The 17,541-nt window shown below is 35.2% G+C and overlaps 1 protein-coding gene and 1 non-coding gene across 5 annotated transcripts in view; one reads left to right on the forward strand and one right to left on the reverse strand.

Annotated features, from left to right (window-relative positions):
- The window catches only part of C30H18orf25 (chromosome 30 C18orf25 homolog), a 67,270-nt gene that overhangs the window by 32,631 nt on the left and 17,098 nt on the right, over positions 1 to 17,541 (forward strand). For 3 of the 4 annotated variants that reach the window (XM_032470704.1, XM_032470706.1, XM_032470703.1), the window contains exon 3: positions 11,212 to 11,394. The exons of the other annotated variant lie outside the window; for it this stretch is intronic. In XM_032470704.1, the coding sequence (XP_032326595.1) occupies positions 11,212 to 11,394 (183 nt within the window). The remainder of the gene's footprint in view (positions 1 to 11,211; positions 11,395 to 17,541) is intronic. 4 annotated transcript variants of the gene reach the window in all.
- On the reverse strand, positions 6,032 to 6,103 carry TRNAG-ACC. Its single transcript has one exon. It is a non-coding gene; the product is annotated as a tRNA-Gly (tRNA).

Consider the following 17,541-nt stretch of genomic DNA (forward strand, 5'->3'; position numbering starts at 1 on the left):
GAAAGAATATGCTTTTTGCCCCTTGTTTCTTTTGATGATGTTTAAAAAAATTGTCTCTTTATAAAAAAATTAGGTATTTAAAACAGCAGAACTTGATAAATTTTAGCTTGAGTTTTGTTACATATGTTTGGAATATGGAGCTATATATGATAATAAGAGTGGTCCTTAACTTTATGCTTTTTTCATGCCAAAAATATAAGTAAGATATAAAATAGGGAATCTTAGTGAATCCAGATAGGTAAGTAGTTAATTCCATGGGAGTCTCAGCATTTATTCTCTACAAACACTGTTGCCTCCCTTCTAAAACCAGTGGGAAGAACCACGTAATTAATCCCACTCTGGAGGTCTTGAGTGAATGTATTGCATGAACATTTTTGTAGCACTCTTTCATGTGATATTTAATGAACTAATTTGTTGTTGCTAGTCTTTAATGAATTCTAATACTAAAGTGGCATTTGTATACAGAAAGAATGAATTACTTTTTGAGCAAATATATACCTGTGTACACACTATGCAAGATACTGTAGGGAAAGCAGATTAGACCAGAGTTTGATCTCATGCATGAGAAAAATAGTATTTTTCATTGCTACATAGATGAATTTTTATCTTGAGCTTTAACTTAAAGCTCAGTGCCTAAGCCAATAACCTGGCAGACATCATCCACTGAAATATTCTGGTACGCTCATGTAAAGGGTACCTCTAGAAGATAACAGATGAATCGCTCACTCTATTAAGGGTATGTATTGAATGGGTTTTTAAATTACTAGGGACTGAGTGTATTAGCTACTGTACTACCGGTTTAATTTTGTTTTCAATCCTTGGACTGAAAATAAATGGCCCTTTGGCATGTTAAAGGGCCCGTGGAGCATACCAAAGGGGGAAAAACAGCACAGCATTGAAAGTTTTGCAACATGATAGATGCTTGTATGTGTGGCCTAGGATTGGAAAATACAGGTATTTTATCTTTTCTGTGTTGGTAGAAATAATTTGAGAAACAACTAAATTAAGGTGAATTTTAATAGCAATATATAACTTTGCTAACTTTGTGTAAATTGTGCTTTTAACTGGATTTACTTACAGTAAAATTTTAGTAGTCTTTCCCCTTCAAATTTATTACTTAATAACTTCTCAATATGAAAAAAGTTAATTTTAATATCTAATGAGGTTGCAACTTTGGAAAAGATCTAATTCTTTGTAAGAAGTAAGGTAGGTAGTTTTTTTGGAGTTTCATGTATTGTTGACTCTAGAACAACAGGGGTTTGAACTGCATGGGTCTACTTATAAGCAGATTTTTTTCTTTGCTAAGTATGTACTATAGGGTTAAATGATCTGAGCTTAGTTGAATCTGTGGATGCGGAACCACAGAACGTCAAACTGTGTGGGTTTTTGCCTGTGCAGGGTGGGTCGGGGGGAGCCCCAGCCCTTATGTTGTTCAAGGGTCAACTGTATAAACAATAAAGACCTTTATTTTATTTTAGTAATTTACCAGTAACTTAGAAAAACTTAGAGTCACCACTCTTTCTGTTTAGTTCTATACTCAGATATTTACACTATGTACAGTAACTGTAATCAACTGAGCCAACATATTTTGCTTTTCTAGTTTTGAACTGAAAAATAACTATATTTGTTTTTTTTTCTTTTTAGAACTTGATGTATGAGAATTGGGAGTTAACTTTGGGAAAGGCTTGTTAATATACTCAGTTCTCACTTAAGAATATATGTTATGAATTGATGAAAAAGACCAGAAGTTTCTTTATTGTATAAAGACTACCAGATTTCCTGAACTTAATATTTGACATGTGAGAGTAAGGTTTGAACACCAACTTGGAATAAATTTCTTAACATATGCTAATCTTTTACATAACGTTAGTATAAATTTTCACCATAAAATATATAGTTTGTTATAACTGATTGGATTTTTCTCTGAAATGCCCTTGTAAATTACTTCAGCTAATTTTTTTTTTTTAATTAAGTTTTATGTCAGTTGGGAAGAGCATATTGGTTTTGGGTGACTGACAGGTTTTTAACTAATCTGTAATTTTTACTTGAATTTGAGATGTTTTCAGGGAACTTTGTTCTGTCTTCACAGATTTTACTAGACATGGACTTTTATATATAAGAAAATAATTTAATTTCAGCACGTTACATGACTACTTTTTTCTGCATGTGTAGACTGCCTTCAAGCAGTGTAACAGGTTTATTTTTTGTCTCATGATTTAATATTTCATATATTAAGCATGTAGTCAAATGCTTTTTATTTTAAAATGGAAAACATAAATTAGTCTTTTAAGATTAACATATAGACAAATTATAGACAAGTAGTATTGACTAGATGTATTCTAATTCTTGTTATTAGGTAATTGAGTAGGAGGTCTACAGATTTCTTTTACCTTTAAGAGAAAATGTCACTTGGATGGAATTACCAAACACAGGTTTTAATAACTGATATTCAAGGTAACATTTTGAATATTTGAGAAGGAGTTAAGCATAATTTTGGGAAGCCTCTTCTACATAATTTTGGATAAAGATGTGGAAAGAGGTTTTGATAGAAAAGGAACACTAGAATATATTGATTTAATTCACAGAGTATATGCCAAGATACTAAAATTTATTCAAAAGTAAAATTTGACGCTTTGTGGTTTGGAGAGTTTAACCTTAAGAATAATTTTGTAGGAGACACATATATACAAATTTTATCCTGATTTTTAGTTTCTCACAGTGCCTTGAAAATGTGTTGCTGTCTTAAGGAGTGTTGTTTTGAAGAACAAGGTTTTTTTAAATATGAGTTGTGCTTTAAAATGAGTACACGTTTTCCAGATTGCACAGTTTAAAAATTCCTCTTTCAGAAAAACTTGTTTTTGTATTATGGACATTTAAAGAAGTATCAAGTATTTGGAGTAGTTTTAATACTTTTTTTCCTTAACATGACTGCTGTTGTGGACTAGTGAACTCTCACTGAGGCAAAATCTGTGTTCCTAAAATTATAGTACTTATACATACTAATGCTAAGAAATGGGAATCACTTTTGGCTTATGTAGGCACTTTTATGTAGGTACTGTTTTGGAAGTGCCTAGTGATCATCCCTTAATTTCCCTAGAATTTAAAGAAGGCTAAGGAGTATGGCCTGTTTGAACTTTTTTGTAGTATATAAAGGACTAATGCTGGACAGAAACTTCTTTCAATCTGTAACATTAATCTAGAATTGATTGAAATACCTTTCATAAGAGTATAGTCCCCTATCTGGATTGTGTCATCTCCCTAATGTGTATATGTGGAATTTAGTTGCTGGTATTTAAGAGGGGCACTAATGGTAAATGTGTTTTCTGATAATCTGTCTATAGACTGTTTTCTGCCTGGTTTGTACTAGTTCAGCATTTTAGGACATTAGATTCCTAATCATTTTAAGAGAATTTAACCAGCAGATTAGAATTATCTGGTTATTTGAGCCTCTTATTAGATAATAATTGTTTTCAGTTACATTGATGCATACTTTTTGTGCATTATTGAAATTGAGTGTAATAAGAGCTCAGTTAAAATTTTAATTTAGTATGCAACACAGTAAAGTTAAAATCTTAAGATTTAATATTTTGCATGAAGTGTTTTGTTTTATTTTAATTTAGAAATAAAACAAAGGATCTGTCATTTTGGGACTCCAAGAGAAAAGCCTATTATTTGTTACCATGTCAGAGGAATGAGCCTAGTGTCAAGGGGTGTGCATGTATGTGCACCCACTTTCAGAATTCGGAAACAATTAATTCTGTATTTTTATTAGTGCTATAGTTGACAGGTTGCTGGAGATAGATAACTATGCAATAAGTCTACAGGGATTTTAATGGATTCAGGTAATTAATATATCCACTCATTGCTTCCTGAATGTGTGCAGGAAAAAAAGGTTGCCCACATACTAGTTAGGGTGATTAAATTAAAGAGAAAAAAAGTTATTTTTTAAATTACCAAGTAAAGGTTTGGGACCTCTCGTTTGTTTAATAGTAGATTGAGTAAAAGAATATGCAAGAGCTAGTTTATTTTGCTTCATTTTCTTTGTCATTCCTTACTAGGTATAGCTAGGTATAGCTCAATTTACGTAAGATTTATTAAAATTTGTATGCAAATCAATATTAGAAATGAAATCATTTAAAATGTCTTAAATCTGCTGTTAATAAGGTTATAGTGATTTCTTTTGTTGAGCAAAGTACCCAAATTGATATTACTGATAATTTTCATTTTTAATACGTAGCTGAATTTGCCTAATAGTACAGTTATATGAAATTTATAGGAACGATGGTAATGGGCTTCATGCTACATCATTTGTTTAGAATAACAAATTATAGGCAAATTATTTTACTTGATTTTTTAAAATAATTACCTATTTTATTTTGTTTAGCTTGTATTGCTATCCTCTCTTCTGTTTGTATTATTTAAATGGTACAGTGAAGGCACAATGAAAAAGATTTTGTGGAATGCCACTTGTCAGCAAATACAGCATCAGAACAATTTCAGCAAATTTATTAAGCAGAAAATTTATTAGTTTATTACTAAGTTTGTTCTATGAAAATTGTTCTTAAAGAATAATTCTCAAAATCTTCTCCAAAAATGGCATTTATGCCCTCAATCATTGTACAGATAAGAAACTTGTCTTTTTAATTTATCTAGAACAGTTGTATTAGTGCATTAATTGTAAACAGTATGAATAACTTCTGAGTTTCCATACTTTTCATTTTTTTTTTTGTTGATTTCTGTTTTTAATTCCTCTGAAGTTTAGGAAAGTTAGTGGGGATTGAAACCAAACTGTTAGTATACTAGTACTGAGTGGATCTTTTCATATTATCATAAATTACCACAGTGTAAACTAGAAGATGTCCTGAAAAATGCAGGAATAATAGTCTGCAAGGAAGTGTATTCTTTGGTAATGAAGTCTTATTCACATTATAACTTTAAGATTTGGGAAGAATGTTATCAAATGACTGTGATTTAAATTTTGATTGCATTTTCTCTATATCTTTTACCTACTGTGCATTTGAAGTGTAACAATTAACCTAGATAAATAAAAATTTTAAAAAAGAAATGTTTCTTGTTACTCTGTTTAGGATCATATTATATTAGTTATATTAGTGATTCCCTACAGGTTAATTCACACTAGGTGTTCCTAAGTCAAGAAACCTACTTTTCTACAAAGGAATGAATGGTATTAGTATATAGTTGTTATTTAATAAAAGACTTTACAAGATGTCTTCCGGATAATTTTCAGTTTTGTTGTAGTATTTAAAAAGGAAATAGAAAATACCAGTGTTAACAAAAAAGGTGGAGATTCTTCTTTATATGACATAACTATTAAAAATTGAGAAATATTTAGAAAATAGCAAAATATAGACTACTTTGAGGAACAATCAGAAAGCTGGAATGGATGTATCTTTAGCAGGGTACATAAACATGAGGATTTAGCTAAAGTCATATTTGATTTTTATGTTCTTTGTAGATGTAGTGCATGTATTTTAGTTTTGTTCTCTAAGATCTGAATCCTTAAAGCAGTAGGTTGTAAATTTGTCCCTGAAATACAAAGATAAGTTGAAAGATGGTGACCTTTTCAAGTGCCCTATTTTCTTTATTAATAGGTTCCCGTCAATATCCAGATAAATTACTTGAATTATCTTTTGAATAGCCTCTCTTGAATCAAGTTTTCCCGACTCTGTAGTTAGTGGTAAGAGGTTGAAATTAAATTTTCTTTCATGTGATCAGCTTTTCAACTACTCTAATAATCTTGAATATTATACTTTCAGAATTAACTCTTTATCAGTGTCATGGCTGGCAGAATGGCCTGTCACTTACCAGTATGATGTAAGAACAGACATAGTCCTTAGAACCTTATTCCCTCTTTGGAAACTGTAACAGCTAAATTTTCAATAATTGAGATGAATATAATGGGAAAAGTACAAATAGACATTGAATCAGCTTTATTGTTTGATTTTTAATTTTTTTAATGTTTTGTTTGTTTTGAGGGGAGGTATTTAGGTTTATTTATTTACTTTTAAAATGGAGGCACTGGGGATTGAACCCAGGACCTCATGCATGGTAGGCATGCACTCTACCACTGAGCTGTACCCTCCCCTGCTGCTTTATTTTAAAAATGATTTAATGCCTAAACTTAAAATTTTAGTGTGTATTGCTGCATTTTATTTCCATTTACACTGTCATCTTAGACTTTTTTCTTTTTACTAAATTATGATATTATAAAGAAAAGATGCACAGTTTTTGGTATAAAAAAGCTGTTTTTCTAAAGATGACACTTTTTTGTATAGATTTTTGTCTCCTGGTTGATGTATTTGTTTATCTTTCCCAAGAGATGCTTTGAAAATGACTGTTTTCTATTTATTCAAATTGTTTGATATATATCTATATAGATATATAGATACAATAATACAGCATACATATTCCCTTAAGTATTTTTTCTTATTTGTAAATATCAGTTTTCATCTTGATAAATATTTTGGTATGTGATGAAAAAGCTGTTTTCTTATTGGACAGGCTCTACCAAAATGCAGATTCCCTTCTGCATCTTTTGAGGTTTGTTCCTGTCCCTCAATCCCGGACACCCACACATCGTTCCCCTACACCTCATTCTCACACATCTCTTTTCTTCACCTGGCCACCACGCACATTCTCCTTCTTAGACTCCTTGGCTAGGAACTTTCTAAGGACTTTTCTTTTAGGTGCAGCTTGTTTTGCATCTCACTGTCTGGACAGGGCTGAGAGTGACTCCCACCCTCCCCCCGAGCCCTGTCTCTGGGTGCTGTAGGTAGTGGCACTGGGCTCGGGCCCTCTAATGACTGGGACCACAGAGCCTGTATGGACTTCTTGGGCAGCGAAAAGATACTTTTTTCTCTCCTAGTGAGGGCTTTGGGAGGTTGGCTGTAGTGTGTAGTAGGGAGGAGAGGAGTTTATTCTGGGCTTTATTATATATTATAGCCATTGAAATGAGTCCAGTGAGCAAACCCTGTATTGGTCCTTCCCCCACCTTTCCTTGGGCCTAAGACTTAGCAATAGAGAGGGAAGAAGTGATGTTTCCAAATGTCTCAGATACAAGAGGAGTTCCTGTTTCCTAGGTCTGATTAGATTTCATACTGGGAGACTGACAACACTTGTGCTAGTGGAAGGGCTCTGTAAGCAGGAATTACACTAAATAGGAAATAATCCAAAATGCTCTCTATTTAGCTTTGAAACACTTTCATATGAATACATCCAGGCTGACATTTCACTTCAAACAAAAATGAAAATACAAAAGCCACAGGTGTGATGACCTTATTAATCCCAGCAAAGCATTTGCTTTCTAACATATTGGGTTAATCTATGACCAATAGAAGGCATCAGCCCAGTCAGTGATGTTTTCTCAGAGCTTCTTGCATGCAGGCTGTGTGCAGTACAATTTACATTCAAAGATAAGCAAACAGATAAATAGAGCATGTGCTAATTATAATGGAAAGGTAGGCAGTAGACCTATATTTGAACTCTGATTGTGTTCTGTGTTACGTCTTCTTTAACCCTCACCATAAACTGGGAAGAACCAGTTGAGTCATAGAGTTAAGAAGAGGTAGAGGTAGGCAGGATTTTAACCTATATATTTGCTGCCAGAAATCTGTGTACTTCTATGATGCTCCCAGTCTCATCCTGTATATTCCCTGTTGCCTCACTACTGAACAACTAATCTATTCTGGTTTCACCTATGTAGGACTCAAATTTCTCATCTGTAAAATGAGAGTGGTAAATTATGTATTACTGTATATAGTTTTAAAGTTCTTTGGTTTTGGTTGTCAACTTTGAAAAGAGGGATTTGTCAGAGATAAATGAAGTAAAGGATGTTGGGTTTTGTTTTGCTCTGTTTTTTGTTTTTGTGATTTGAATCTTTTCCATGAGGTTTAGAAGAGAACATGTTTGACTGAAAGGAAACTCGTTCATAAAATTAAACATTCATTGACAGTGATACAGAAGGTTTAAGTTCACATAAGAGTAAACCTCACCATATCGGGAATGTGTGATGAGCAGATACGTCTGTATTTTGGTATTTAAAAAGTTGAAACCTGTTTGTAGGCAAGGTCAGTAAGAGAATACAAACCTATCTAGCATAAAATGGACAAGTTGGTATTCTTAAATAAAATATAGTCAGAAGATTGCTTGACCTTTTATGTTTCTTGCCTTGTAATTGTAATGAGCAGCAAAAATGTCAAAATATTTGAATTTGGAGAAGAAACAGCACTTGGATTAACCACAGACCAAATAGTTACTAAATAATTGTGTTAAATTTACCTTTATAGAGAGATGATTTTAATGATTAAGAAAAACTAGTAAGTTCTTTATTACAAATTGTTGTTTTAAGATTGACAGACACCAGAATTAGCAAATGGGAGACTGTGCAGTTTGGATAACCTTGTATGTTGTAAACATGGAATGTTTAGTGACTAGCTTTTTAATTGGAAATGTTTCCCATGTGTATTTTTACTTGAAGTGGCTATTTTGATGTTTTCAGATGTCAAAATAATCTTTGCAGTGCAGTTGCTTTTAATGGCATAGAGGAACAATCAAATGAGAGGAAGGACAATATCTCCATGTTTACTCCATCCTATCATGAATTGATAGGGTCAAATTGGAAGCATAGATAGCTGCTTCTGTTATTAATGTGCTGACTTTTCCTAACTCCTCACTGGTTTGATTTTTTTTTTCCTTTAAGAGATACTTATCTTAAAAGGACCTTTACATGTCTCTTTATTCTGTGTTGCAAGAACTATGTTTTTAAAAGAATATCACAAATTGTTCCCATCAGTTAGCTAATATTCACTTAGTGGTTCAGAGTCCAAACCTTGATGCTAAGTGCTTTAAACATACCTTATTTAATGTTGGTTTGCAAATGATAAGTGTAAGATAACCTTGGAACACAAGACCCTTAATTTGATTTCTTGTTGGAAGGCATGGTTGGAAAGGCAGCCATTCCTTTACTCTGTTAAAAGTTTATATAGTACTGACTTGTCATTGTTTGAATATCCTGGATATGAAAAATGACAGTGATAATTTAATTCAATTTTTAAGTGTGATTAAAATGTGAAAATATTACTGTCTTTGTTTATGATGAATACTAAATTTAAGCTAAGCTATAAGGTGTGCTGTTTGGAAATATGGAAGATACAAGAATGAAGCCAGATAACAAGTTTATGCTTGTATTTCCTACTGATGAAGACTTTCAGACAAGTTATTTCCATGGGTAGGTGATGTTACTCTGCATGTACATATACACTTATATTTTTTGCATGATTATACATGTAGGAGTGGTACAATTTTGACTTGACTGTTGACCTGCTGCCTCAATTTGGTGGTTGTGGGGGGATGTGAGGGCAAGAGGTTGTGAGTGGTGGTGGTGAAATAAATTTTAAAATAAATCACTAATTTTTTGCAAGCACAAAACACTTAATATAAAAGCCCTTTTTAAAATAGAACATTTGGTCAAATAGTCAATATTGTACTTGACCCTCATATCTTCTGCAAACGAGTATTTGGATGTCACGCAGTATCTTGATTCCATAGTAATCATTTTGAACTCTGACGAGAACTCCATGAATGATACAACTTTCTTTTCTATTTTAGAAAAGAAAAACCTCAAACATGAGCCTTTTTTTTTTTTTTTTTTTGCTATTTGAACTAAAATCCATTACCAACCAATACCGAGGCCACTGTGTTCAGTTTTGTGAACTTGACTTACCCTTTTGGGAGAATTGAAGGTTATTTTTAAGTAGTCAACTGAAATGATCATGATCGTCAGAATTTCATATTGTGACATGTCTGTTCTTTATACAGTGGCACTTAACTCTTTTGCTTTTATGTTTGGTCATTTTTTATTTTAAAAATGTTGCTACATTTAAAAAAATGTTGCTACATAAACCTATGGTTTGGGAACTTAATTTTATGGGACAGATACCCCAACTGTGTTTTATGTTTTGTTCAGTCAGTGACAGTTTACACAATGGATGTTTGTATTAAAATGGTGATCCTTCATTGTGTTCTATTTTAATGGTTCATTGGCATATGTATTCCTTCATAGTCAAGAGTTTTATAAAATAGGTGTGTTTAATTAATGTTAATTTGTTAGGTGATGTTAAAAAATCTTTTTGGGAATAAATGATTTGCTTGTACTTCATAACTATAGCTGTTGAGGGGGAGAAGCAGCATTCTTTTACTTGTTTCATTCTAAAATGGAGGTAGTGGTAAGGGATGAGTTTCATACTTGAATGAAAACTTTCTTTTTACTTTTTGCTGTTATATTAGAAAAAGGGTAGCATTAGCATTTTAAAGCATGTATCTTTTTTCTATAAGCATGAATATTTAATTTAAAATTTAACATAAATCACTGCAGTGTAGTTACTTCAGAACTCAGCTGCCTGTTTCAGCTAGTTAGGGTGATTTGGAGGTGGAAGGAATCTCTTATTTTTCCACTGAGAATTTTGATAGCTTCCTCTAAAATAACCCATAAGGTTGTGTATCGTTTCCTTAGTGTGAGCTGGTTGTCTTTCTCAGGGAAAAGAAAACAGAAATAACCCTCACAAGACATCCAAAGCAAAACCCTAAAGATGGGTGTTGTGAGTCCTTTCTTTATGTAGAATGCTGGTAAAATGCCTAACACCCCTGATGTTATAAAAGGGCTTTACTGGAAATAGATGTCAGTCAAGTAGAGCTCTTCAAGTAGGAAAATATACACTTGATTTTCTCCTCTGAACCTGCTAGGGCCTTTTAGTACTAACTACTAAGAGAAAGCACTAGATTCATTCTCTTAAAAAATATAAATTGAATTTTAATAGTTTGCATCAGTTTTTTTTTTTTTTCTTTAAAAAACCAGTTTCACTTTCTCTGTGGAGTCGTCCCCTTTTTCTTAATCTTTTGCTCTTTAGGAGTGTGGCAGGACTTCAGTGTAACTTTTGTTTAGTATAGCTTGTCTTTGTTCTTCGTAATAACAACCCTTTCCCTCCTTCCCAAATGTGTCCCTCATCTTTGTAAGCTCGAATTATCTTTTTCACTTTCACATCATGTGCAAAATATTAGATTGTATAAAGTGCAGCTTTTCTGACCAGATAGAATAATAAGGTAAAGGCTACTGGCACTTAGAGGGCTCTTAGTTGCAGAAGTATTTTTCACCCCACAAGTTAGATACAAGTATACATTTTCTTTCCTCCCTAGATGGACCTCCAGTTGTAGCTCATTATGATATGTCTGACACCAGCTCTGAGCCAGAAGTGGTAAATGTGGACAATGTATTGGCGGCTGCAGTAGTTCAAGAGCACAGTAATTCTGTAGGAGGCCAGGACCCAGGAGCTACCTGGAGGACCAGCGGGCTTCTAGAGGAGCTGAATGCGGAGGCAGGTTGGTCTCCCTCCCCTCCCCCTTCTCTCACGGTATAATGTGCATGTGTCCTGGCAGCTGTTTCCCTTGTAGTGGACCCTGCTGAGGAGAGCAGGCCAACTAGAGATGTGGCAGTAGATGGTTGTGGCTGTCCAGGGTGCTGTTTATATTGGGTAGCATGTTGTTTGTCTTTCCTAATCAGAAGAAAGCAAAAATGAGACTACCCAAGACAGTAATTGTAGGCACAGGTAGATTTCAGTAGATGTATTTCTTGAATTAAAAAATGCCTAATATATGTGAAAACCACCCAGATGGCCTAATACAACATGTCTCCCTCCCTCCCCTCCAATCCATCCCCACATCTCAGTGGTTTTGCTCACTTAACGATGCACAGTGACCTTGCAGTTTGGGGAGGGAGCTGTTTCAGTTTGCCCTGTGGGGCTGTTCCAGTGCAGTGATGTACAGTTTCTTCTGCCTCTCAGTGTGCAGTGTCCTTGTTAATTCCTCTACAGTAGTTCTTATTTTGTCTTTTCCAACCCCTTTCTTGCAATTGCTGTCTCTGTTATTTCAGGAATATTCTGCCTGTCTTGCACTGTTTATCTTGGTTCCATGATGATTAAGAGTGATTTATGTTCATTAAGAAACCCGTTGCTATTAACCTTTGAAAACTTTGCACTTTGAAAACCAAGTCTCCTTCAGTATGTTCCTCAAAACTCTTTCTTCCACATTCATGCTAATTTAAACCTTTTTCTAAAAGTTCTAGTACTTAGGTTTAAGAAAAGAGGTGGAGGGAACTGAGAGACGGACTGCTGCTTAGTGTGTGTTTTCTTACTTTAGTGTTTTAGAGGGATTATAGTTTTCCAGTTAAATTATAAATTGCATTGGCTTAATCACTACTTAAATATAATTTTTATGGGAAATGAGTTTATATTATAAAAATAACAATAGGTTTTATTTTAGAACTTTTTATATTGAAATTGTTAGAAAGTAAAAAAGGAGACAACTCCACATAACATTGCTTCAGTTTTTCCTTTTATAATCTTTGATTGGGACTAAATAAAAATATATCATTTGTTGGGCTTCTGATTAATTTGTTGTGACTAATTTTGGAACAGGACCTGGGTTTAGTTTTAACTGTTATAACTGTTTACTGCCTATTTAACCTTGGACAAGGTTATCTTTTGGGGTTAAGTTTTTATGTATATAAATACTTTGCTCAACAAGGATCTTTTAAGTATTTGTTAATATGTATAAGTATTTTGAAAAGAATTAAGCAGTAATACCTTATATCAAAGAAGAGTAGTTGGCCCACATTTTGTGCAATATACATTTCTAAGTTACAAAGTTTCTTCTGTATATTTTCTTCAGTTTTACTTCCCTGTTTCCTTAGTCTTGCCATTAAATGTGGACAGACCACTTTATGGCGAATTCTTAGGGAAAACATGAACAATTTTTTTTCTCTTCATATAGAGAATTTTAATGTTAGTTTGAAACATGAAATTATTAATATTTGACTTTCTGATCCACAGCAGATTCAGCAGTTTCATATGATTCAACTTAATTGTTCAAAGTTTGGGGTCTTGATGTATCATTAAAGTCACTAACATTCAGTGGAGGCGGTTAGCATTACATTTCAGGTTCAAATAATAATCTTGTAATAATTTCAGGTTAGTTTGATTATAACATCACTAGCCATTGTGTGCTTAGCTCTAAGAAATAAAACACGGCAAAAATACGTGAGGAGCAAAACACCCGTGGCTTCACGCTGTTCTGCTCTCTTTTCTTCTCCCCACTCTGAAGCTGTCCTGAATTCAGCATTTGACGTTTGGTGTTCCTGTGCCTTTCTTTATACTTTTACTGCATTTATTTTGTATTTGTACTCAAGCATGTTTTAATACTAATTAGTATTGCATAGAAGGTAATGATCTGCAACTTTTTTAGCTCAATACTTTGTGAAGTTTGTTCTTGTTGATAGCGTGGCTATGGTTTATTCACTTTTAACTGCTATTAGTATTCCACTATATGAATATATCATAATGATTTACCCATTCTCTTATTGGACGTCTAGGTTGCTATTCCAAATGATGTGGCCATTAACAGTTCCTGTACATGTCCTTTGGTACATGTGTGGGATAGTTTCTCTAGGATATAATATATAGAGAAAGCATATGTGTGTATTGGGCCGGAAGTCATGTGTCGAGTTGTGTGTGTCACATGGACATCACTGGTCAACAGATCCCTGTGATACTTTCTTATGAAGACAGTTATTGGCTCATTCAAAGCCTTTTTAAAAAAATATCTGACATGCAGGTATGTGAGTCATTAAAAAAAACTTAATAATACTTTCTAATATTTTAATATACTTAATATTGCAGCAAAATGTTCTTAGACTTTATGCTCGATTGCCAGTTTATAGTTTTGAGACTTGGACTGTGAGTATCAATTAGTTGGTCATTCTTGTGTTTCAAGTTTAAGATAAATGTTTCAATAGTTAATCTGAGTCCTCTTTCTCTTCTTCCCGACAAAATAAAAACCCAGTCACCACACAGACTATCCAGTGACTAATTAGTAAGAGCATCTCAGACCAGGTCTACAGCCCCACTCCATTAGGGTCGCATGAACAATCATTAGAGACAGAGCAGCAGCTTGCCTCTTTTTCTAAGCAATTAGATGATATTCTTGTATGGAGAATAGTTTTTACTGTTTAGTTTTAGTTTCAACCAAGGCAAAAGAGTTGAATTAGGAAAGTCCATTGGTCAGCAAAAGACCTAAACTTCCCATTTCCACTCTTGCCACGTTTACTCTTTCTTTTTCACTTGATGCTACAATTGAAGAGTGTAGTAGGTGGCAGCCTGCTGCCAGCAAACAGCGTGGTTTTGAACCAGCAGCCACTAAGTGAGACTATGTGACCTCAGGTAAATTGTGTAAAGCCTCAGTTTCCCCTGTCTACAAAACTGGGATAAAACTAGTATCCACCCCAAAAGGTTATTGCTACCATTATGTGAAATAATAGATATAATGTGCTTGGTGCAGGATACAGTACCCAGCAGGCCCTCAGGAAAGCTAACTTGCATCATGTTAATATATTGATGCTGAAGTAGACTAAGGACTTGATTAATGGACCCAGAGAGTGGATTTCTAATTTACTGTCCTACCCTGGAATGAGTTGCTCTTATTGCGGGATTTCCTAAACTTTTCCTGAGCATAGACATTCCCCTGGAGTGCTTATAAATATTCAGACTCCTTGGTTTCTCCCTGAAGATCCTGTAAATGGATCTGAAATGGAGTCTGAGAATCTGTTTTTAATCATCACCCCCAGCTAACTTTCACGTGGGACGTGTTTAGGAAACTGTATCAGGGTGTGTGAAAATGGCTGAATTTCTGTTGATTGCTAGTAATAGCTCACTGTAAACATAAACGCAGTTGAGGCCAAGAGAAGCGCAAGTCTGAAGTGCTCTTGATGTGGAATGCTTATAATTGTTACACTAAATTTAGTCTCACCACCTCCCCGAAATTAAACATTCTAAACAAATGATCTCATTTTTTCCATCAGCCTTCTTATCAAGAAGGTAGGCTAAGCATTTTCCCCACCCTTAAAATAGGGATGGTAATCTTGATTTGTCCATAACACGATCTTAGCTGTGACGTAGAGAAACCAGTCTTGGGTTTCCTGTTCTTAGAGTAGGGCGCTTTATAATCAGACCAGAAAGGCTATGTTTCTGTTATTAGCACTTTAAAACCACTGTGTCAGTCTTGTGAGGGGGATCACATTTGGTCAGGTTCTTCTTGCTACACATGGACTGTAAGATTTTAGATTTTCGACCTCCTCTTCTCCCACTTTTTCAAGTTGTTTTTAACTACTAAAAAAAAAAAACTAAACATATTGTAATAACTTGCTTGTTTTAAAGCTAAATGAGTGGTGACTTAAGATAGTAACCTTTTCTTTGCCTGACATGTCACTGTCATCCTTCCATGTACTGCAAATAGGCTTAGGACTAGTTCTTAGCAGATTTGCAACTTAAAAAGTCGCTACCTGATTTTTTTTGAGGACAAAAAGAAAATGTTTGCCATGATAATTTAGGTATGACTTTTTCTGTTCGTATGTTTAAAAGGCCTGTAGTGGGAGGACAGAAATTCAGAATTTTCTCATGGAGTGAAAGTAGTTATCTTTCCAAAGAGCTGCACAGGCAAAGACCTGCACAGAGACAACCAGCTGCCACAGTAACCAAATATAAACCCTCTGCTTTGTTTTCAGTTTAATGTGCGGTCATTGTGGTATTTATATTTTTTTTCTACAAGGCTTATTCTTGTCCTTGAGCAGGAATAGGTTACTACCATGACAGTCTTTGAAGAACCTCATAGCATTTTGGACTCACTTTTTTGTACATGCTTTAGGCACTGCTCTGCTGTTGGATTTCTTTGAGGTCATAGTGTGGGGGCAGTGTGTGTAGGGCCAAAGACCCAAGAGTGTTGGGCTCCGTACAGGAGCCACCAAAGGAAATGTGTGACTTGCTGAAAGGGTTACACTGAGAGAAAAGGACTGATTGTCCTGGCTCTGAAATAGAGGACGGGAAAAGCATTCCTGGCTGTTGGAGAATGCTTTGGTATCCCTCGTGGAAGATGGCGTCCCGCAGCCTTGGTGTGGGTCCCAGTTGACCTGTTATCTGAGTGGCACGGTTTATTTAATTCGCTCTGATAGGAAATGTGGCCAAACTCTCGCCCCATTGGTTCAGAGTTGTAAACACTCACCAAGAAACTTGTCTGTCACCCCGCCACCCCAGCCCCATTTTACTTATACCGACTTTTGGACTAAACAATAAAGATGATGGCTACCAGAGCAGACCTTGCTTTTAAATGACCAGTTTTAGAGCATCATACAAGTACTTTAACAATACTAAATGCCAGCAGGGTTGGATTGTAAATTTTATGGCCAAAATTGTACTGCCATAATGGTTTGGATTGATCTAATAATGTGAAGGCAGTATGTAAATTATTAGTTTCTAAATCTATAGTGGGTGAATAAAGTTAGAAGAATCTTAAATATTGGTGATGGTTACCTTTCTTAAGATATTAAAAAATTATGAGCAAAGGTAGCATAATAATTTTTCATTTCTTCCCCCTTCTTAAAAAAAGGGGGCAGAGCGATGATAGTCCCTGATGTGAAATGAGGCTGTGTAGGAGACAGGATCAGGATGCACGGCCTGATCAGTGAAGACTGGTTGTGCACAAATACTGACCAAGACACTTCACAGAACATCCCACAGATCAGAATTACAAATTAGAGCTACAGAAATAGAACTGGGCACAGAGATACTGAGAATTAATGAATTCTGCCGTGTTCTTGTATTTTTTTAATTACTGTTGTTTAAAAGCGTGAAGTAACCAAGGACGAGGAGCTGGTTATAGCAGCTGCATCACCTTCCCATCTGCCATTTCAGTTTGGTTTAATTGTTGGCTCATTTGTTTTTAAGTTGGTAAGGGCTGAGCCCCTTGTTGCCAGTCTACCACAGGGGCCTGTAAGTGCCTCTTGGGGCTCTCTACTCCTTGCTTCTTAGTAGGTATGGAGAGTTTGGGGGTGGTTGTCCGTACAGGTAATAAGCATTCATACAACAATGAGTAATAATGATGGCAGGACTGAAAGTGGGGAGAGAGAGAGAAACCAAGCCAAATGCCAGTGGTGTTTCATGAAAGAGTCAATGTATGGCAGTGGAAGGGGAACTTCCTAGAAGGTAACCGCTGCTGGTGTAGATACATGAGGATGGAGGATGGTCATTTGCAAATGATCCTGATCCCCAAACCGAGGTGTAGGAGTCATGAAGCCTTCAGGAGGGTGGGTGGCATTTTCAGGAAAGTCAGATTCCCACAAGGAGATGAAGAGAAAGTTCTGTGCAGTTTTCCATAGAGCTGGCATTCCAGAGGGCAGTGGAAAGTAGGAAGGTGAGCAGTAGGTGGCTGGAGCAAAGGACAGTAACAACAGGATGGGGGGCAAGACAAGAAAGATGGATGGGCCCAGAGGGCTGTGTTTTATGGGTGGCTAAGAGGGTGGAAGTACAGTGTGTTACTTCTCATAACCACTGGTTTTCCTCTTGCAATGCTTTCTCCTTCCGCACTGGGCGCTTTCCCATACTCTCGTACTGTTATTTCCACTTACACAGTTCCTCTGCCTCA

The sequence above is a fragment of the Camelus ferus genome, chromosome 30, assembly GCF_009834535.1.
Source record: "Camelus ferus isolate YT-003-E chromosome 30, BCGSAC_Cfer_1.0, whole genome shotgun sequence".
Taxonomy (NCBI): Eukaryota; Metazoa; Chordata; class Mammalia; order Artiodactyla; family Camelidae; genus Camelus; species Camelus ferus.